Source organism: Solanum pennellii, chromosome 2, assembly GCF_001406875.1.
Source record: "Solanum pennellii chromosome 2, SPENNV200".
Lineage (NCBI taxonomy): Eukaryota > Viridiplantae > Streptophyta > Magnoliopsida > Solanales > Solanaceae > Solanum > Solanum pennellii.
In genome coordinates this window covers 31,929,769-31,953,705 of record NC_028638.1, presented here as the reverse complement: position 1 = coordinate 31,953,705, position 23,937 = coordinate 31,929,769, and the positions used below count along the sequence as shown (strand labels likewise).

Sequence of the window (23,937 nt, the reverse complement as noted above, 5' to 3'; positions counted from 1 at the left end):
TTCCTCTTCCTCTTTCAGGCAGTAGCAGTAGCAGCCGCCAGGCGCCAGCAGCAGCAGCAGCCGCCAGCAAAAAAAAGAAAAACAAAACCAATATTGTAAAGTTTAAAAATCAAACAAAAAAATTGTAAAGTTTAAAATTTTAAAAAGCCCACTAAGCAGGCCCATTAAAAAAAACAAATAAAAAAAACTGAATCGAATCGAACCGAAATATTTTGATTTGGTATTCGGTACACAATTTACAAGAACCAAAAATCGAAAATACACGAAATCGAATCGAAATGCCGAATGTCCACCCCTAATCAATATGCTACTTAAAGAAATATGTACATATACTTTTATAATCCGGTGAAACAATTTTTATTAACAAAAATGATAGAACATAAGAATGTAAAGTTAATTTATTGTTTTTAAAATACACATGATTTTATTAAAAATAAATTATTTATTAATATGTAAAATTAGAATTCATAAATTTTTAATTTTTGTTGTTTTTCTTAGAATATTTCAAGTTGTTTATTAATAAGTCTTTATATTTTTATTTTTGTTATTTTTCAGGAGTTTTAAATTTATTTCAAAATTATGGTTAATGTATAATTTTAAACATTTAGTTGGTTTCTTACCTTTCTATTTACTTATAATAAAATATTTGTCTCAATAACTGTAATTTGTTTGTTTTTCATTTTCTATAATTAATGTTCTTTATTAGTGTAATAATGTACAAATATTACTCTTATTATGTTACAAAAGTTCAAAGTCATATTATTAATCCTCTTAATTACTGTGACTTTTTATTCTTAGGAATTTATTATGTTAAATGTAATATTTATTTAAAATGTGAAATATATTTTTTAATTTTTTGTGTTTAAGCCAAACAAAATTAAAAGAAATAGGAATAGTGTATGTGTCATTTTCTTGAATTTTTTTTCGTAGTTAATTCTCTCTTTTGTTCTCTTTTATGTTATTTTTAAATTTTATATTTTTTCCCAATATAAGTTATCCCAAAAATAATTGGATATCTAAACCTAAGTATAATGATGATAATAATAATAATAATAATAATAATAATAATAATAATAATAATAATAATAAGTATGAAATTTAACTAATTAAGATTTTTAAACTTTTTTTATTTAAAATTTAATTATTAAAAAGTTATTAATACAAATATTAAATTAATCTAATATTGTACAATAAAAATAATTAAAACATGTGATGATTGGGTTATGACGAGAACAAGTAATAGTAATTGTGGATAATGATTTATAATAGTGTTGGCTAACTATATAGTTATGAATACTAACTATTAAAAGCAATCTGAGTTATACATTGCCGAAAAATTATACTAAGAATATAATTTATAAAATTACAAATAAGCATAAAAGAAAGATTAGATTTCAAGTTTACATAAATATATATAAATTATACTAAGAAAATCTCAAATACAAAAAAATGATCACAAGTTTACATTTAAGTAGTTCTAATATTACCCAATTCTTATTACCTTCCCTTTTCTCTATAAAATTTATTTTTTATATTTAACTTTTTGAAGTTCACATATATTGATTTCTTAATAAATTTCATATTTAATCTAAATATTTTTCATAATTTCTCTTCTATAAAATTATGTGATTAACAAAAAGTTCTTTTTATTAAAGTAATTATTGATATTAAATATTTAATTTTATTTTAATCTTTTTCATAACCGCGCAAAGCGCGACTAAGTACACTAGTGAATAATATGCACGGAGATGTTTGCACAAGCAATAGGGAGCATTTCACCTTTTAATTAGTTCATAATTTTATTTCTCTGTTCACTGCTTTCATTCATTTATTTTTCAATTTCCACTTTGATCTGTGATACTAATTCATAATTTTGTTCTTGACTTTATTTGGTATAGTCTTTTACCTTATGCAACAACACCACACGTAGAGGAAAAAAACGAATGAATTACATTACATTACAACTAATAGAGAAGATAAGAAGAATACATACTAACCGTCGTATCAAGGAGAGATGGTGTCTAATGTCCATGTCAAAACAAGCGGAAAGACTAACAGATAGTCTATAATGCTTTAAATCAAACATAAAGCATTACTACATGTCTATATCAAAACAAGATTAAATGCACGTATATAGTCTTTAATACATATCAGTTTAATAAAATTTATGACCAAATTGTCCACGTTGTAAACCTATAAGCTATAATGAAGTACTGAAATGACAAAAAGATCCCAAATTTAAACTAAAAGACTTAAAACAGAAATGTTGAAACTAAACTTTTCTATAATAGTGGTAATATGTATTTAAAACATTATAAAATATAATGGTGTAAGCACATGAGTTATACCTCAATATAAATTACTCCACTTAATTAGAAAATCAGAAAACGCACCGATGTTTTTGATGCTTCACCTACCCTATTTACAAGCTAATTAACACCAAATAAATTGATAAATAATTAATTGTTATATTATTATAAAAATCAATGAGCTCTGGTGGTGATTACACATTTCTTTTCTTATATAAAGACAATTAGTATTTGCTTTAAGAGATAAGTGAAGTGAAGAAAGCAAATATGAAGAGGCAAAACAATTTTCCTCTTCACTTTTTAGTTTTGTTGTTTTTGTGTCATTATTCTATTGCTTCATCTCATGTAAGAAGGTTACTTCTAAGCCATGAATCAGAGCATTATGCAGTGATATTTGATGCTGGAAGCACAGGAAGTAGAGTTCATGTCTTTCGTTTTGACACTAAATTGGATCTACTTCCCATTGGCAATCATATTGAATATTTTCTTGCGGTGCGTATACGTCTATTTTCACTTATTATGAATAGTTACCTGTCCTAATTATACATTCTTTTCGAAAATTTGATGGTGTGAAAGCTAAATAATTGTATAATAATAGTGGAGTTTTTATTTTTATTTTTCAAAACTTGAAATGAATGACATAAAAAAGGCCTAGTTAGATTCAGGACAAGAGTTCAATTGATTAACCTTCACTAATATGCAAAGTAGGTGAAACACCTTTTTCTGGCTTATGTATAAATGATAATATTTTATTTAATATTTTGTACATATAATAAAATCTTGACTAATTTAGATATGCATTATGTAAAATTTATTTATTTAATATGAAAACATTCTCTAATAAGATTTTTTCTATATATACGTATATTCAAAAAGCTTGAATATGATATCTCTTTAAAGACAAAGAATTATCATTGTTTCTTGTTTTGTCTGACTTGCCCTTTCTATAAATTCTAATTTGTCGCACCTGGCGTATAAGGTTCATGAACATCTCTGGTGTGAAAAATGTATAGTAAGATGGAAATTACTTCTTAAACCCTAAGATACAACAGGCAACAAAATAATTTTTCCAAGAAGGGTTTAAGTAATTCCCTTTTTTTTGAAAAAGAAATTATTTAATAATCTTAAAAATATGATTAATAATTATTCCCAAAACAAATGTCAGACAACCATAATAAATGAACTAGTTTAGCGCTCCCTCCGTTCACAATTGTCGGGTAAGGTCATGCACTTTTTTTAATGAAAAATTTAATATAATATATAATTTGACCAATGTAATTCTACTATAGCAAGAATGTCAAAAATCTACCTAACTTTCAATTAAATACTTTCTCTGTACCTATTTACTTGTCCATATTTTCTCTTTTAGATGTTCCTATTTACTTGTCCATTTTGACCAATCAAGAAAGAATAAAAAAGATTTTCCTATTATTCTCTCATTTAAATTTTTTGAAAATTTTTAATTTATCCTTTTTAAAACCATATTTAATAAGGATAAGATTGTAACTTCACTATGTTAATTATTATTATCTTAATATGTGTGTCTTTTATAAAGTGGACAACTTAATAGGGACAGAGGAAGTAAAATGGAGTAATTATTAAGAGCAAAATTGAAATAAATAATTAATTATTTTTTTATTATTTAAATTGACAATTAATTTTGGACATTTATTTTTAATATATGTGCCAAATATTTATGAACGGAAGGAGTAGATAATTATGGACAGTTCAAACGTCACATGCTTTCGATTAAGATTAACAACAGTAAAGTATCTTGGATCTCTTATTAGCACTGTTGTTTCCACCTATATATATTTTATCTTTCTATTTCCTTTATTAAAAAAAAAAGTAGAGTTGAGGGTTGAAGGTTTAAATTTTAAAAAAGAAATCATCAAAAGCCTAATTATGCTTCCACAGTCCACATTATGCACTAATTGGTCTACTATAGGGAAAAAATAAAAAATGTATCTATATTATATAGATTAGAATATATAAATGCTAATTTTCGTTTGCTTTTGTTAAAACTATCATATCTGTTAGTGACTGAAGGGACCATCTGTCACGGGGTCAATTTTCGCACCTCGTGGGACAGTCGAGAAGGCTTGCACGGCTCTTCTAAACTTCAGTCCAACCAAACGCCCAAGAGTCTAAAGCAATAGTCCACAAGCAAAGCCACAAACAGAAAATTAAATCAAGAAAGAAGGCAAGAAGTTGGGAGGCAGCAATTTTCCAATATTTCCAAGAGAGTTTACAAGAGGGCTTTTTACAAAGTAAGAGAGAAAGTATATGCTAACTATTCTATCTGAATGACAACTTGAACAATATACAAGGGACTCCAAAAGTGAGCCAAAACGTTTTGGGCAAGCATTCAAAATAAAAGCTACATGTGGCAGGTTTTCTGAGGCTGGAAAAGAGGCAGTTTTGTCTTCCCAGCTTTACTGCCACATGGCAGACTGGCTGGACAGAATTTTGTCTTTAAGCCATTGGCTGGCCTGGTGAGCATGGCCTGTTTCTTCCTGTTGGCAAGCAACCTCCATCAGTTGGGGAGGTAGTTTGACAAGGCTTTTGACCCTCCAAGCTTTGAGGATGTGCTGCTGAGTTGTTGGAGACGCTGGAATTTAATGTGCCGCCTTGCGGGGCGGTACACGCTCCCCCGCCTGAATTGGCGACGACCCCGACGCCACATAACTGCATGTACCGATGGACCTTGTCGCGAAACTGCCACAAGTCCTCGTACTTCTCCCAAGTTGCCTCCTCCGGTGCCGTTCCCTTCCAGTGAACAAGGAACTGTGAACTAGAATTGTTCCAGCCTTTCCCACGAACAAGCTGGTGATCGATGATAGCCTCAATCTGTTTGTCCACAGTAGGCGGCGTGATGAAGAGTCTGTCCCTCTCGGACTGCCCCCGGTCCTTGTCTTCTTTGTCTTCGAAATAAGGCTTCAATTGACTAGAATGGAAGACTGGATGAATTTTCAGGTGATGAGGCATGTCAACCCGATAAGAAATTTTGCCAGCCTTGGCAAAAATCTCGAATGGCCCCTCGTATTTGCGGATGAGATTCTGATTCACGCCTCGCAGTGACTTGAATTGCCTAGGATTGAGTTTCACCATGACTCGATCCCCAATTCTGTAATCCACCGGACGTCGCTTACGATCCGCAAATTTCTTCATCTTCCGGGCAGCCTTGTCAAGGTACGACCGTGCAAGGTCGATTTGTTCTTCCCAGGCTTTGGCCATCTGATAGGCACCTGGACTTTTGAAACCGGCGTCGACGGGCAAGGATTGGGGCGTGTTGGGCTGCTGCCCCGTTGCTAACTCAAACGGACTCCTTCCCGTCGCCTGACTGCGCTGCAAGTTATACGAGAATTGGGCAGTATCCAGCAGCCTTGCCCAATCCCTCTGATTGGCACTAACATAGTGCCTCAAGTAGCACTCCAACAGTGCATTGATCCTCTCCGTTTGTTCGTCTGTCTGAGGGTGGAAGCTGGTCGAGAAGTGTAACTCCGACCCCAATAAGCTAAACAATTCCCTCCAGAATGAGCCAGTGAATCGGGGATCCCGATCACTAATAATATGCTTCGGAATGCCCCAGTATTTGACAACATTACGCAGAAAGATCCTGGCAGCTTCCTTGGCTTTGCAGTAAGCCGTGGTGGCAGTGAACGTCGCATATTTAGAGAAGCGGTCCACCACGACCATAATTGTCCCAAACCCTTCCGAGTTTGGCAAGCAGGTGATAAAGTCCATGGTGACGCTGTCCCAAGGCTTTTCAGCAATGGGCAGCGGCTCCAGCAATCCGCCCGGTACCTTTGTTTCTACCTTGTCCTGTTGACAAATAAGGCACGTTCGCACATAGGCCTCGACGTCGTCCCGCATCCGAGGCCAGTAGTATGAAGCTTCAAGTAAGGCCAAGGTCCTCTTCTGCCCCGGGTGACCAGCCCAAGCAGAATCGTGGCCTTCTTTAATCAGTGTACGCCGAAGTCTAGCCCACTTCGGGACGTACACACGCCTGCCCGTTGTATAGAGCAGGCCGCCTTCCTCCCAAAACTTCTTTGTCTTGCCTTGCTGGGCCAAGGCAAAGAGTTGTTTAGCAATGGGATCATGCTGCAATCCCTCCTTTATGTGATCAACAAGTGAGCTGCTGCTTGAGCTCACAATGGCAGCCAAAGATGTCTTGCGGCTAAGGGATCGGCAACCACGTTCGCTTTCCCCGGCTTGTACTCCAGAGTAAAGTCGAATTCAGCCAAGAAGTCTTGCCATCGAGCTTGCTTGGCGGACATCTTCTTTTGAGATTGGAAATATGTCGTCGCGACGTTGTCCGTCTTGACGACAAAGTGAGCTCCCAGCAAGTAATGGCGCCACGTTCTCAGGCAGTGCACCATGGCTGTCATCTTCTTCTCATGCGCTGAATACCGCCGCTCTGCTTCATTCAATTTCCTGCTCTCATAGGCTATCGGGTGGTCTTCTTGCATTAGGACACCACCGATAGCGAAGTCTGATGCATCCGTGTGGACTTCGAATGCCTTGGAGAAGTCTGGTGAGGCCAACACAGGCTCTTCCATCACTGCAGTCTTCAGCCTTTCAAAGGCAGTTTGGCAACCCTCCGACCAATTCCAATCACGATCCTTCTTCAGCAAGTCCGTGAGAGGAGCTGCAACTGCTGAATAATTGAAGATGAACCGACGGTAGTAATTGGCAAGGCCAAGGAAGGACCTCAATTCTGGTACCTTCGTTGGAGCCTCCCAATTCTTAATAGCATCTATCTTATCGATATCCATTCTGATCTCACCGTGGCTAATAGTGTGCCCAAGGAAATGGACAGTTGGTTGAGCGAAGCTGCACTTCTCACGCTTCACATACAGCTCGTTGTCGCGCAAGATCTTGAACACTTTGCACAAGTGCTCTACATGGTCCTCCATGGTGTTGCTGTAGACAACAATATCATCCAAGTAAATCACAACAAACTGGTCCAAGTAGGAGTGGAACAGTTTGTTCATCAGTGTGCAAAATGTTGCCGGTGCGTTCGTCAACCCAAATGGCATTACCAGCCAATCGAATGCACCATATCGTGTTACACAAGCAGTCTTTGGTTCGTCACCCTCAGCAATCCGGACTTGGTGATAGCCCTTTCTCAAGTCCATCTTGGTAAACACCTTTGCTTGTCCCAATCTGTCGAACAAATCTGCAATCAAAGGGACGGGGTACTTGTTCTTCACCGTAACCTTGTTGAGGGCCCGGTAGTCAATGCATAAACGAAGTGTCCCGTCCTTCTTCTTCTGGAACAAAACAGGCGCACCAAACGGCGCCTTGGACGGCTTGATGTGCCCAGCATCCAGCAACTCCTTGAGCTGCTTCCTTAACTCCTCCAGTTCCGGGGGTGCCATGCGATATGGCGTCATGGCAGGCGGCTTTGCCCCTGGAACCAGCTCAATTTGGTGATCAACTTCCCTTCGGTGTGGCAGCCGTTGGGGAAGTTCTGTTGGCATAACGTCCTTGTTGTTGCTAAGGACTTGTTCGATGCAAGGCGGCAATGGAACTGCCTCTGTGCAGCTTTCAGCGTCTTCAATCAGGGTGGCAAGAAATATTGGCTCGCCTCTCTTGAAGCCCTTGATAATCTGCATTGCCGACAAATGCATCCCAGTTTGTGGTACCCGAATAAGGGGTACCACGCAAGAACCACCGGTGTCACTGATATGCAGCTGGTTGTGACGCGGCGAGATGAAGGCATTGACTTCATACCAAAAGTCAAGTCCTAAGATGACATCAAATACATCCATAGGGGCAATTGTGAAATCAGTCTGCCCAGTCCAGTCCCCAAATCAATTGGAACTTTAGGCGCAAAGCCATTGACAGTAGTAGGCGTGGCGTTGACCGTCTTCAACTTGGTATTACTGGCAACATAACTGAGGCCCAGCTCCTTGGCCTTCTGCTCAGTCACAAAATTGTGAGTTGCCCCTGTGTCTACCATGATCCGCACGTCTTTGCCGTTCAGCTTAGCATCGACGAACAGCGATTCTCGAGGCCTGACGCTAGCTGGTTTGGTAGCCAAAGCAGCAATGGAAATGTGGTTGATCAGCGCCATATGATTGAACATGCGCACGGCCACGTTCTTGCCTTTGTCTGATCCGCTACTCTGCCCATGTTTCTCACCGGCAGAACTTCCGGCTTGTGCTGCAGCCTTTTCTTGCTGCTTCTCGGCAGCCACCATGGCGCTCAGCTTCCTCAATGATGTACATTAGCGAGCAGCGTGGGTCGTCTCCCCACAGATGTAACAACCTTCCCGCTGAGGAGCACCCCTCTTGCGGTCCTCATAATTTTTCCGGAAGTTCGAAGGCTGATCACGAGGGTTGCTTCTCGTGTCACTGCTTCGGTTGGTATTTGGTCTGTTCCGGCCCCTGTTGTTGTTGTCGACTTTGGGAGGAATAGTTCTGCTCCTGTTATCCCTCCCCTTTGCAGCATCACTACGGAAATCGTTGAGCGATTCCGCCACTACAATCGCCTCATCTACGTCATGCACTTGACGTCTTTGCAGCTCCTGCTTGGCCCAATTTTGAAGGCCATCAAGAAAGTAGAACAGCAAGTCCTCACTCGTCAAACTAGGAATCTGAAGTGTTAACTTCGTGAATTCCTTAACATAATCCCGAATGGAGGAGGTCTGCTTTAACTCCCTCAACCTTCGACGGGCTTCGTGAACGACGTTCTGGGGGTAGAACTGCCGCTTGAGCTCAGCTTTGAACTGCTCCCAATCATCAATCTGGCAAGCCCCCCTCTCCATATCTGCCTTTTTCCGTCGCCACCACAGCATGGCTGTGTCCGTCAAGTACATAGCTGCCGTTCTGATCTTGGCAGCATCGTTGTGCATGTCAACGTGTTCAAAATAGGACTCATTTGCCATATGAAGTTCTCCACGTCTTGAGCACTCCTTTCCCCACGAAATTCCTTGGGTTTAGGAGCCTCAATACGGGTTTCTCGGACTGTAACGGGAGGAGCGACTCCCACCTCGGCAGCTTCATCGACCTGCCGTCTCAAAGCCTCCACCTCTCTTTGAAGGGAAGAGATGGCTTCGTTGAACTTGAGCTCAAGGACAGAGAGATCCTCTCTTTGAACATCTTCAAGTTCACCCAAGTTGTTCTTCACCTCGTCCAGCCCTTCAATGGCTACGGACTCGAGGGAACTGAAATTGTTTTCAACCACTACATCCTCCGATTCAAGGCCGACAACCCCACCTCAACTCCGACGATTCTCTCGTCGAGTGGGCCGTTGTCCGTGCCTTCCTCCTCTTCAATAGTAGTTCGACCAGCAAGAGAAGGGTTACAAGAGGGCTCTCTTACCTTGCTCTTGTCTCGTTTCTTGGAAGGCTCCTTCCTAATTTCTGGTTCCTTTTCTTGAACGATCTCTTCATTCCGCTGCGACCTGGACGCCATGCTTAACTACTGCTCTGATACCAACATGTCACGGGGTCAATTTTCGCACCTCGTGGGACAGTCGAGAAGGCTTGCACGGCTCTTCTAAACTTCAGTCCAACCAAACGCCCAAGAGTCTAAAGCAATAGTCCACAAGCAAGCCACAAACAGAAAATTAAATCAAGAAAGAAGGCAAGAAGTTGGGAGGCCGCAAGGCCAATTTTCCAATATTTCCAAGAGAGTTTACAAGAGGGCTTTTTACAAAGTAAGAGAGAAAGTATATGCTAACTATTCTATCTGAATGACAACTTGAACAATATACAAGGGACTCCAAAAGTGAGCCAAAACGTTTTGGGCAAGCATTCAAAATAAAAGCTACATGTGGCAGGTTTTCTAAGGCTGGAAAAGAGGCAGTTTTGTCTTCCCAGCTTTACTGCCACATGGCAGACTGGCTGGACAGAATTTTGTCTTTAAGCCATTGGCTGGCCTGGTGAGCATGGCCTGTTTCTTCCTGTTGGCAAGCAACCTCCATCAGTTGGGGAGGTAGTTTGACAAGGCTTTTGACCCTCCAAGCTTTGAGGATGTGCTGCTGAGTTGTTGGAGACGCTGAAATTTAATGTGCCGCCTTGCGGGGCGGTACACCATCTGTCTCTGATTAGTTTAAGCTTTAGAGATATGAGTGTAATTAGGCGTTGTTTCGTAGTTAATTAGAGTTATACTAGAAATTAATTATGAGTAAATTATGTATTATCTTATAAATATTTTAATTATGCAGAAATTAGTTATTTATGTTATGTCATTTTTTTTATTTTGCATAAAATAATATGTAGATTTCATTATAACTTATACTTTTAATAGTTATGAATATTCCAAAATTGTCAACCAAATATCATATTAATTTTGTAAACAATAACTTATTTTTTATCCACCTATCACACGTCGTATAATAAGTTAAATAATATTAATAAACCCACACCTTCTTTCTAAAACGGTGGATCGCTAATCCGTTGTACGAGTTAATTGACTTCTTAAGTAAAGTTTGCAAGAATTTAGATATTTAATTCAAAACTTTAAGCTAACGCTTGATCGTAGATATTGGATCAAATTTTGCATTTGTTTTTGAAGTATCTGTTTGATCATAGGTTTAATGAGATGAAATTTTGGATATTTGTCTTCAAATTTTTTTAATTTTTTTTGAGACTTTCATTCATAAAAATTGAAATTTTCTTCAAAGTAAATCACATGTTTAAACACATAAATTTTTAAATTTCAAAAGCTAAAACTTTCAATTTTCATATTTTCAAGTTTCAACTATAAAATCTACCGTAAACAAGCGCTTAATTAAGAAAACAAAGAAAGCAATTATTCAAAGCTAGTTTTTATGTGATTGATACCCTATTGTATATCAGAAATATGGATAATATATATTATATAGTAGTACTATTTTGAACTTTCATAATTGAATTTTATTTAATCCTTATCTTGTAGCATAAATATATATTTATTTTTTGATATTTGTGATTCTCATAATTATTAAATATAATTAATTGTTTTGGACAGATAAATCCAGGTCTAAGTTCATATGCAAATAATCCTAAAGCTGGAGCTCTTTCTCTAAAACCTCTTTTGGACAAAGCTGAAGCCGTGGTTCCAAAAGATATGCAGACTCAAACACCCCTTAAACTTGGGGTAAACTAATTAAAATTCTTATTTATTTTCAAATTTAGAAGAATTTTGTTTCATTATAATTTCTCTCTTACAAATTTTAATTTTCATAATTAATTACATGAAGTATTAATGTATGAATATAAATTATACAGGCAACTGCTGGTTTGAGGTTATTAAAAGGTGATGCTGCTGTTAAAATATTGCAAGCGGTACACATTAGCTTCTTCATTCATTTTTTTTTCGTCCATTTTTAATTGTCATAATTTCTTTTTTAAAGTCATATTAAAGAAACTTTGACTAACATTTTACGATATAGATATACAAAGAATTGCAATTGATAGTACTTTTTGTATAGTAATATATTAATACATAAACTTTTTTGTTTAAAACATTGAATTAACGCAATTTAATTTACCTTTAAAAATGAGTCAAATTAATTTTCAAAAAATAAACATGACAAATAAAAATGGATGGATAAATTATTTTAGAAAATAAATCTTGAGAAATATTATATTGTCCTTCATTATTATTCTGATTAATATTTTTCATTTTTTGTATGTATTTTTAAGGTGAGGGATTTATTTAAGAATGAAACTACTCTTAATTACAAGGCGGAATGGGTTTCAGTCCTCGATGGTACACAAGAAGGTTCATATTTTTGGGTAAGTCACTTCAAAATTAATAAAGTTTAATTATTATTAGTGCAAAAATAATATATATGTTTATGGTTTTGTCATTGCTCACGCTGTCAATGTAAAACATAATATAATTATTAATTATCACGCTCATGCTGTCAATTAAGACATAAATAATTATTAATTATCACTTAATTAGTAAAATTGGCGTCATAAGATAATATAATATTTTCGTCTTCATTAAATCGTAGGTTTATCTAATGATACTAGGGAGTATGTCCCACTAATTAGTAGATCTAAATTCATTTTTTATTCAAATTCCTTTGCCTCTTCTTCCATGATCGCACACACTATTGAAAAATTATGTTTGGTGGTTATTTTTACAGATATTTTAATTAAATTTATGTAAAAAAAATAAACAATAAATGTTTCATACAAAAAAATTAGGAAATTTGTCAATGTTTCGGTGAGAATTTGTTTTCCACCAAATACCTTCTTGGTGGAGAATGAGTAAAACATCATCTTCCATAGCACAAATTTTATATTGATCAGCGTTAAAATTTTTCTTTAATTTCAAGTCGTGACAAAGGAAAAAGAAACAGTACTTAGCAAACAAATATTATATAGAATATTCAGTAGGGATATCATATAGGTGACTAAAATTACATGATTATTTGACTTTGAGTGATAATGCAGGTAGCGTTGAACTACCTATTAGGAAATTTGGGTAAATATGAAAGAACAGTAGCTACAATTGATCTAGGAGGTGGATCAGTGCAAATGACATATGCCATCTCTAAAGAAAGTGCTATAAAGGCTCCCAAAGTACCAAATGGAGAGCCATATGTCCTTAATAAGTCTCTTTTGGGAACTAATTATGACATCTATGTTCACAGGTAACCTACTAAATTGATATTTATAACTACTCTTTTTTTTGATATTTTGTATATGTGCTGACAAATTAATCAATAATATGTAACAGCTATTTAAACTATGGTCAATTAGCAGCTAGAACTGAAATTTTCAAAGCTTCTGGAAACTCATCAAGTAGTCCATGTATTTTGGGAGGTTATAATGGTATGGTTAATGCTCTCTAATCCCTTAATTGTTAGTACAACTTTTATTAATTATGATTTGGTTCATTAAAGGTTATTACACTTACAATGGAGTGGCTTACAAAGCATCATCACCAAAACATGGTTCAAGCTTGAAGAAATGTAGGACATTAGCTAAAAAAGCACTCAAAATTAAGGCACCATGCAAGCATAAAAAGTGTACATTTGGTGGGATTTGGAATGGTGGAGGTGGACAAGGATTCAAAAATCTCTATGCTTCTTCTTTCTTCTATGATTATGCAGCAATGGTACCAACATTATTTAACTTGTCCAATTTGGTATCATTTCTTTTTCAAAAAATTAATAAGATTGTACTTTTGTTAATTTTGCATTTGTACAGGTTGGTATCATTGATCCCAAAAAGCCTTCTGGAGAGCTAAACCAATACAATACCTACATGCTGCAAAGCTTGCTTGCAACACCAAAGTAAAAGACATAAAATCAGTATTTCCTAACATTGATGAGAGAAACATACCTTTTATATGCATGGACTTGGTATATGAGTACACTTTGCTTGTTGATGGATTTGGTAAGTTAATTCTTAATTAATTTTGAATTGACAAAAAATGACGTTTTGTTATGATCTTGTGTGTCCCACATTGAATGAATGGGGAACTTGTCTATGAGGTAGCCTAGGATTATGAGGTGTGAATTAGACCTAAATTAATTGTTATATGGTATGAGAGTCCATCGCACGGGACCAACACTCTAAGTGGTGGTTTGGACTTGAAATGTCAGCCATGACCAATGAGGTAGTTAGTATTCAAGTGGGGGTGATTGTTATGATCCCGTGTGTTCCATGTTAGTTGAATGGAGTTGCCGTGAAACTTAAATAAATTTGGGTTCTTCCACCTCAATAAATAACTTTTGAGGCATGAGACTTAGGTCATGATTTATAAATTTTCTTCTTTTACCTAAAATTGGCAGGGCTGCATCCCAAACAAGAGATCACAGTGGTGCATGAAGTTAAATACAAGAATTATATTGTTGGAGCTGCTTGGCCCTTGGGTTGTGCCATTGATGTTGTTTCATCTTCCTCCTGATTTGAACATTGCCATCTTTGAATTTTATCAATATTTAATGTTATTACTAGCGTCTTAATTACTCTTTTCTTCAATTCATATATTCTGGTGTACCTCTTAAAAAATCATTAGGGCGTTTGATTTGAATAAATTATCCTTGACTAAATAATAGTAGTACCTATTTAAAATATGAGAGTTTGATTCCTACTTGATTAAGTAAAAGGTCATTCATTTTGTTTAGACTACATGTAACATGGACAAAAGGGAGTAACTACTTAAAAAGCTCTTATAAGATTAATTATTTGTTTATTCATTTAAATAAATTTCAAATACACTATTTAATAGTGCAAGGGTAAAAGATTGTCCATAAAGTTTGATATTGTTACAACAATTTTAGCCAAATTTGAATTATTTTTCAGACCCTTTTCCTTAATATATTGGAAACTATTCTCATGTCTTTGGAGAAACTTCCCTCAAGTATTTCAATGTTTATGTCAACAAATTGCATGATAAATACCCTAGGGGGGTTCCTTAATTTCAAGAACCTATCGAGTTAGTTTTTAATCAACAATGAAGCATTGTGTAATTCTTCAAGATTAAGTGTCCAACCATGCTACTTCATCAAATCATAGATCAAACATGAATAAAATGATATAGTTCTTTTTTTCACTTAGAATTTCACTTGTATTTGTTTCTAATACCCTTGTATTTCTATGAATAAAATACAAAAAAGGTAAAAGTGCTTCTCAACAAGATTATTCATTCTCTATCTCAACAAGAGAAAAAATACATACTATGAACTGCTCTAAGCAACTGATTTGCTTAGCTAAATTAATCTGATTGGTTCTGGAAATTTTTTCTGTCTACAAAGGCATTCACAGATATGTCCTATTCCAATTAAAGTGTTTAATCTAAAAGAGCAAGTAACTTTTAAGAGTTTTGGCTCAACCTATGATGGCCCAAGCTAATAGAGAGCTCATTGCTCCAGTGAACCAAAATGTGGGTACGACGATGATAAGGGTGAGAGACTTCAGCATGAATCTCACAGGGTTCTATGGGTGATGAGGACCCTAAAATTTTTTTGATGAGATTTATAAGATAGTGGAATTTATGGTAGTGTTTGTAACATCTCGGATTTGAAAAGATAGGAAATTTCATTTTTTCACAGACCTAGTGTCAGCACAGACGGCGCCACCCACGTCCCGTAGAAAGGACAACGATCTGTAGGTGATAGCATGATTGTGAAGTTTGAATTTTCTAAAATTTATTGGTTCTAGTACTTTTTATACTGTTCACCAGGACGGTCCATCATTCAATGCACGAGTCCTAGATAGGTCTCATAAGTGAGTCCTAGACTTAAAGAAATTTGGTGGCCAAGAGTTAGGACCTATGGTCGTGGGCTACGGTCCGTCGATGGACCCATTGACCGTAGGTGTGTTCCATCGTTGGGGGTACACAATTAGTGATCTCTAATCTCACCCACGATCAACCCAGACGGCCCGTGGTCTGACCAACGGACCGTTGGTTAGGCCATGATTGGGGTTGGCAGTTATTTTCCTCAAGGGTTTTTATGTCTTTTTTTAATTATTCTAACCCAATACTATGTCAAAGATAAGTTCAACTGTGTCATTTTTGTCTCTATAAAATATTCTATCATAGAAAGAACACTTAAATAGTCTATTTCAGCTCTCTTATTGGCGTATCTCAATCTAGGCTTATACTTGATTAACCATCTTTGACATTCTTTTTCCCTCACTTGTAGGATAAAACACCCTAATTAAGTGGTTCTATGATATACTGTTTTCTAGAGATAAAAAGGGCAAAATTTACCTTTATCTTTGAAGACATTACAAGTTCATCAGGACAAATGTTTCTTAAAAGCTTCAGTAACATGATTGTATAGATTGTGTGAGTGTTTTTGTATTCTCAACAACTTTTCGTATCTAGTCTATCTTTGTTAATTTTTATAAAATAAGTTCTTTGTAATTAGAAGGATCTAAGATCCAAGAAATTATCCTGCATTTTTTCATTAGTTTTCTGCATGATTTTTTTATGCTGGAAGATATTGAGTTTGACATTAATTGGATCACAATTTAAATTCATGATTTAGATATACCTATTGCTCTGATTAAGATATTCTACTTGCTTAAAGAAAAGGAGTCAGATCATGTATCAAACATTTTATTTCTAACTTTGTGTCTCATCACAACTTGTCCCCCGCCTATAGTGGTCTCCCCTCTAAGGCTATATTTGTTGTTGAACTAGTACTGAGTGCCACTTTTTAAACCTCTCACCTTTAGTTTGTACATGAATATTAAAATGTGTTTGGATGTGCGGTTTTGATAGACTATTGGGCATTTGAATAAGTTTGATTTGATGATATGTTCAAGGAGAAACAAATCATTGCTATTGCTCAACGAAAAGAGGTATATTTACTTAAGGAATTGAAATTCTGGTCCAAATAATTGCATACTCTATATATAACTATATGATAAAAGTAGGCAAGAAACTAAGGAAAAAACACAAATAACTTTCTGGAACACAGATTATTCCTATTGCTTGTAACATTACAGAAATTAACAAAGATAGATTGGATATCTGAAGTTTTGAAGACGGCAAAAACATTGGTATAATGTATTTACAGACATGATATAGTCCTAAAGTTTCAAAGATATGTTGTCCCAATGAGCTTGTAAAGTCTTCAACGATAATGTCAATCGTGCAATTTTTGTCTTTATAAAATATTATATCTAAGCAAGAATATTTAATTAGGAGATTTAAGTCCTCTAATTAGCGTACCTCAATCATTGCTTCTACTTAATTAACCATTTTTTACTTTCTTTTACCCTCATTTGTAGAAGACAAGATTGAGGTACACTAATCAAAAGAATAAAACGTCCTAATTAAGTGGTTCTATGATACAATATTTTCTAGAGACAAAAAGGGCAAAATTTACCTTATCTTTGAAGATTTTACAAACTCATCGAGGCGAACGTTTCTTAAAATCTTAAGGTTAGTAACATAGTTGTAAATAAATTGTGCGAGTATTTTGCATTCTCCTTGGTATCTAGTCTGTTTTGTTCATTGTTGTAAAATAGGTTCTATGCAATTAGAAGGATCTACATTCCAAGAAACTATCAATTAGAAAGATCTACATTCCAAGAAACTATCCTGAATTTTTTCATTAGTTTATTGCATAAATCCATCATGCAAAAAGATATTGAGTTCGACATTAATTGGACCAGAGTTTAAACTCTATTGCTTAAATAAAAGGAGCCAGCTCTTGTATCCAACTTCATGTCCCATGCCACTTTGTCCCCCTCCTTTAGTGGTCTCCTCCCTTTAAGACCATATTTGCGGTCGAACTAGTACCGAGTGCCAATTTCTCAACCTTTGGCCTTTGGTATGTAGATGAATATTAAAATGTGTTTGGATGTGTTGTTTTGGGGAGACTATTGGGCATTTGGATAAACCTGATTTGATTACATGTTCAAGGAGAAACAAAACATTGTCTGGTTCAAATATACCTATTGCTCATTGAAAAGGGGTATATTTAAATAAGCAATTGAAATTGTGGTCCAAATAGTTGCATACTCGATATCTAACTACATGATAAAAGTAGGGAAGAAACCAATGGAAACATAGAATAGTTTTTTTAGAATGCGGATGATTCCCACACATGGAACTTATGTTACGGAAATTAACATAGATTGATTGGATACCAGAAGATTTCAAGAAGTTAAAAAACATTGGTGCAATTTATTTATAGACATACTACAGTCCTAAAGCTTCTAAGAGATGCGTGTCCCAATGAGCTTGTAAAGTTCGAAGATAACGTTAATTGTGCAGTTTTTGTCTCTATAAAATATTATATCCTAGAAAGAACACTTAATTAGGTGGTTTCTGTTCTCCAATTGGTGTACCTCACTCTAAGGTTCTACTTAGTTGATCATTTTGACTTTCTTTTACCCTTACTTGTAGAAGACAAGATTGGGGTACGTAAATCATAAGAATATAACATCCTAATTAAGTTGTAAATAAATTGTGCGAGTGTTTTTGCATTCTCCAAAACTTTTGATATCTAGTCTATCTTTGATTTGTTAATTGTTGTAAAATAAGTTTCATGCAATTAGAAGGATCTACAGTCCAAGAAACTATCAAGCATTTCTTTCATTAGGTTCTTGCCAAGAATATATTGAGTTTGAAACTAATTGGACCATAGTTTAAACTCTTGATTTAGATATACCTATAGCTATAATTAAGATAAGCCTATTTCTCAAACAAAAGGAGTTAGATTTTGTACCAAATATCCTATTTCTGACTTTGTGGGTTGTGACACCTTATGCCCCTCCTATAGAGCTTTGCCTTGTCCATTTTATCTATGTCTATTCCCCATGGTTAATGGAATCTTTCAAAGATCGTAAGTGGAAATAAAATATGCTTGAATAAATGAAGGCTCTAGAACAAATAAGACTTGGGAATTAGTCATGCCCTCACCAGAAAAGAATTTGGTCGGCTAAAAGTTGGTATTTGTAGTGAAAGATAAAGCTAATGATTCAATTGAAATGTTCAAGGTCATCCTTGTAGATAAAGGATTCAATTAAATATATTAAATGAATTATCAAGAGAGATTTGGTAGAAGTTTATATGATGATTACTCCTGAATTTGATAAGGAAAAAAAGTCGAGAAAAGGTGCGTAGTTTTTGAATAAAGCCTCATACGGGCTAAAAGCGGTTTCTCAAAACATGATTAGATATATTTATGAAATCTATGATCAACAAGACAATGTTGATCATACTCTATTTATATGATATCACAAGGATAAGATCACTCTTCTTATAATTTATGTTGATCACATAATAATGACATATGATGACAAAAAATAGATGGTATGACTGATAAAGCTTTGGGCTCAGGAGTTTGGTATCAAGGATCTAGGGAAGCTTCAATTTTTTAAGTGTACTGAAGTGTCTAGATTGGGAAAAAGAATCTTTAGGGGAGCTATATTTTAGATTTTCTAGAAGAAAATTGTATGTTGGGTTGTAAGCTAGCAGGACCAACAAGTGAGAGCAACCACTCACTACAAGTAGGGATAGGAGAGTTGGTTGATAGACAAAAGATATTAGAGAATGACTGGAAGACTCATTTATATTTCACAAACTATACCTTATATAGCATAAACAGTAGCATTGTAAGTCAGTTCATGCATGATTCTCTTGATTGTCATAGGCAAGTTGTTTTTTTATTCTGCGATATTTAAAATCTACTATAGAAAAAGGTCTTTTTTTTTCACCAAACATCGTCACCTCCATAAAAAAACTTTTTCAAATGTTGATTGGGTGGGATCTCTAGATGATAGGAGGTGTATAACCGGTTATTGCACACTCGTGGGAGGGAACTTAGTCATTTGGAGAAGCAGGAAGCGAAGTGTAGTTACTAGATCAAGTGTTACGTTGAAGTAGAGTATAGAGTTATGGCTCAAGATGTTTGTGAACTTATGTGGATACAAAAGCTACTAGAAGAAATAGACTTATACGAAGATGATATATTATCATTGTACTGTGATAACAAGGCTTCCATCAGTATAGCCCAATATCCAATAATGCAGAACAATATGACCGAACAAAACATATTAAAATTTATCGACACATCAACAAGGAAAAGTTGACAGTGATACCTTGAGCTTGTTCTATGTGATGTATATCCAACTAAGTAGATTCTTATCTGATTTAGTTTCCAACATTATAGAGATTATATTTTATTTCCCTAATTGTATATTTCGTAGTTGGACATTTCACTACTAAAAAAATAGGATTTAGCGACAAATTTTTTATTGATGAGCAACAATATCTTTCGCTAATCCTATTTAGTGACAAATTAGCAATAAATTTTTGTTATCTACGAGCAAAATATCAATAAATTAGCAATGAATTTCACATCCAAATCCATCTTTTTAGTAGTATTTTTTTTATTTTTAATAAATCCCTCTATGATTGATTGTGCATAGCCACTTGAGAATTAATGAAACCTTTATTCTCAAAGTCTACAATTTCAATACATCTCACTATTTCGTCTTAATATTAATATGTAAAATGGTGAAATTGTAAGAATATCGTAAGATTACATATAATCATTAATCTAAATCAAATTAGATAACATACATAATCCAGAGAACTTACTTGTTATAGTCGTAGCAGAAGCGGAAGAGGAAGAGTCGGATGAATCGCAATTGAATTTCATTACTCAATGGTGGTTGTTAAATATGTAGTAGCAACTCATATACGCAGCCTAAACCCTAATTGATGGAGAAGGAAAAAATGTGTAGGATTGTTATACTATTTTCATATGTTGTATTGTTCTCTCTTTTTAATATCACATCATATATGTGTTTAAATAGAAATTATTAGGTCTAACTATACCTGAATGGGCCTTAAAGCACCTCTTAAGGGTGGGCCCAAATTTTCTACAAAAATAAATTGTATAACTATACCAAATTGATCCTCTTGAAAATCTTCAAGTAGATTTGTTTTTAAAAAAGGAAAATTAGTAAACTAGTCAAAATCTCTAACATAATTATTAAGAACATCTACACTTTAAAATAATTATTAAAAATATCAATTTATCAATATTTTAGCAAATAGAATGTATAATAATATAACTAATTTTCTTTCCTTTTATTTCTCAAATCAGGTCTCACATTGCACTAATTTTACTCCCCTGTCCGTGAAAAAGAAAAGAAGAAAAACTCTGATTACCCACTTTCCCCTCTTTTAAGGTTTTTACCCAAAATTCTTTCCATTCTCTCTTTTGAGTTTTTAACCATTTTTCTCTCATTTTCTTGTCTAAGAAAATCATCTCTTCTTATTTTTCTCCACTATGTCAAGAAATCACACAATTCCTTCAAAATATTTTCACCCATTGATAAAGATATATATATTGTCACCAATTATCATTTGAGATTTCCCTCTATTATGTAAAGACATTATTTATAAGTAAAATTCAAAAAATTGAATGTTGAAGATTTCAAAAACTTGTTGAAGACCTAGTTGAGGAAGAACAATTTCCTATTAGTTTGTTTTGTATTTATAATTTTTTTTTAGAATTTTATCTCCTGTCTTAATTAATATTCAAATCATTATATATGCTATTAATATTTGTATTCATTCAAAATCTTATGTTGCATAGTTTATGAATCTTGTATTTGTTCCTAATTTGAATTCATCCCAAAGATATTTCATTCACATTTATATTTTATTTATAGGATGAACAACTTTCTATTAGTTTTTTTTATATAATTCATTTAGAATTTTATATCCTTTCTCAGTTTGTATTTAAAACCTCTACTATTAATATTTGTATATATTCAAAAACCATGTTGCATAGTTTATGCATATGGTATTTGTTCCTAATTTTATTTATTCTAAGGTACGCCAACTAGTTATGTATTTTATTTAAGAATGATTGCAACAAATATTCATTTTTTTTAAGTTTTATATTTCATTCTCTTTTTTTAATCATATTATTTGTATTTTATAAACGGAAAAGGGCCTAAAACACTCTCGAAGTATTGAAAATGGTACAAAACTACCCTCCCTCCACCTATTGGATCCAAAATGTCGTTCTCATCCACATATTGACTCCAAAATACTCTTCTCATCCATGTTTCGGTTCAAAATTGACCACTTATTTAATGGTTTTTAATTTAAACATTTAAATATTTTTTTTAAAATACTTGGCGCTCAACTATTGGTTATAATTTAATTTATTAATATTATAAACCAACCCACTATCCACTCATTACTAATTAAACTCCAGTCAATTAATAAATAAATTCTAATATTAAAATCTCCCTAAGCATCTCTACTAAGACACGGCGAAATTACAGATTCCTAAAAATGACATTTAAAATTATCCGAGTCTGAATCGAAGCCTCAAGTAAATTTAGGTTGAGCTGCTTATTTAGGAGGACACTTTCAATATGATTCAATTTCAAGCTTGAATTCAAAATTAATGATTAAAGGTAAAGAAATAGTACCTCCCGAATTAATGCATGCATTTTTTTCATACAATTTTATAAATATTTATGATTTGTTTGAAATATTAAAACTTTAATATATTATTTTAAAAAAAATTTATATGTTAAATAACAACACATAATTGAGACGAAGGAATAATTAAGACGAACATAGTCAGACTTTTAAGTTTATCGGTAATTTTTAGTTAGAGACTTGAATAATAATATGTTTTGATTGAGGACTTGAATGTGCGATAATGTACTTCTATAGACTTTTTCACTTCTCTAGTTTTCCTGTTGTTGTATTAGTAATGAAGCGAGTTTATTAATTAAAAGGGCTTAATTAGTAATGGGTGAGTAGTGGATTGATTTATAAATTATATTAATAAGTTAAATTATAACAAATAGTTGATCACCATGTATTTTTAAAAAATACTTAGATAATTAAAATTTAAAACCATTAAATAAGTGGTTAATTTTGAATCGAAAAGGTGGATGACAAGGGTATTTTGGAGTCAATAGGTGGATAGGAAGGGTATTTTAGAGCCTATAGGTGGTTGGAGGGTAGTTTTGTACAATTTCTAATACTTCAAAGGTATTTTAGGCCCTTTTTCGTTTTATTATTATCATACAAAATACTACATAAAGACTAAAATGAATACAACTAAAAATAAAGTACACATTGGAATGAGACTTTTACCCTGACTTAATTGTTTGGCCCGCTAGGAACGAGGCTTTTTAGACCAGCCTCATTTGGCCCGCTAGCCTCGTAGGCACAACCGGCAAGCCTTTGAGGCCAATCCGTTGTATTTACATTTTAAAAGTATTTACTATATATATTTCAAGTAGTGATTTATTTGTTAAGATTTCGTCAATAAATATTTTTAAAATATAAATGTAAAATCAAGTTTAACTTCTTTGTATATCTTTTACATTTTAGGATTATTAGCCCACTAAATTTTCTTATCATCCTAAATTCATCACTCCATTATAACTATCATCTTTGACCTCTCTTATTTTTGTTTTTATGCCTAATTTTCCATTTCTCCTTTATTGTCTTGTTTACGAAAATAGCGATGATGTAATATTTTTTGCTTGAATGAATCTTATGAATGTTGTATATCTACTAAAAAACAGTGTTTAGCGATGGATATTAGCGATGAACAATATTCCATCACTATATAATGATGGATTTGTGATGGAGTAATCATTTTGTTGCAAAATTAACAAAAAAAATTGTTTATTATATAGCAACAGATTGCAACATAATAATTAATATGTCGCTAAATGTTAGTAGGAAAAATTGGTGCATAATTTTCATTACGAATTTAGTAATAAAACAGTGGTGACAAATTAATTAATATTGGGCGACGAAGTAGTGGTAGAAAAAAGGTTGCTAAACTATAAAATATATTTTTTAAAAAGTTATATTATATAGTGACGATAATATCCGTGAATATAATATTTTCAAAAAATATATATTTATTCAAAAGCGACGTATGTAGGAATTCGTCACTAATTTCGTTGCAATTCATTCCAATTTGAGATTTCAACACAACCCTTATCTTTTAATCCTGACCGTTGATCTCATTTTTTCAATCTTAGCCTCTCATTTCAAAATAATCCTACAGTCAAGATATAATACCCTAGCTTTTTCTATTTTAATTTGCCAAAAGACCCAAACCTAATTTCTCATTCTTCTTCTTTTTAGATCCGCCGTACGCCATCATCTTCTCTTCCTCTTCGTCTCTTCTTTGTCCGCCATTTTCG

At 34.0% G+C, this 23,937-nt stretch overlaps 1 protein-coding gene across 1 annotated transcript; it reads left to right on the top strand.

Moving 5' to 3' along the window:
- The first annotated feature begins 2,575 nt into the window (after window positions 1-2,575).
- Window positions 2,576-14,231, top strand: LOC107010762 (apyrase-like). Its single transcript, XM_015210045.2, is given in 10 exon segments — window positions 2,576-2,801; window positions 11,273-11,401; window positions 11,533-11,589; window positions 11,950-12,042; window positions 12,712-12,911; window positions 12,998-13,092; window positions 13,164-13,378; window positions 13,471-13,501; window positions 13,504-13,659; window positions 14,058-14,231. Coding segments are annotated over 10 exon segments (1,317 nt in total). The 5' UTR covers window position 2,576; the 3' UTR covers window positions 14,174-14,231.
- Window positions 14,232-23,937: the final 9,706 nt, after the last annotated feature.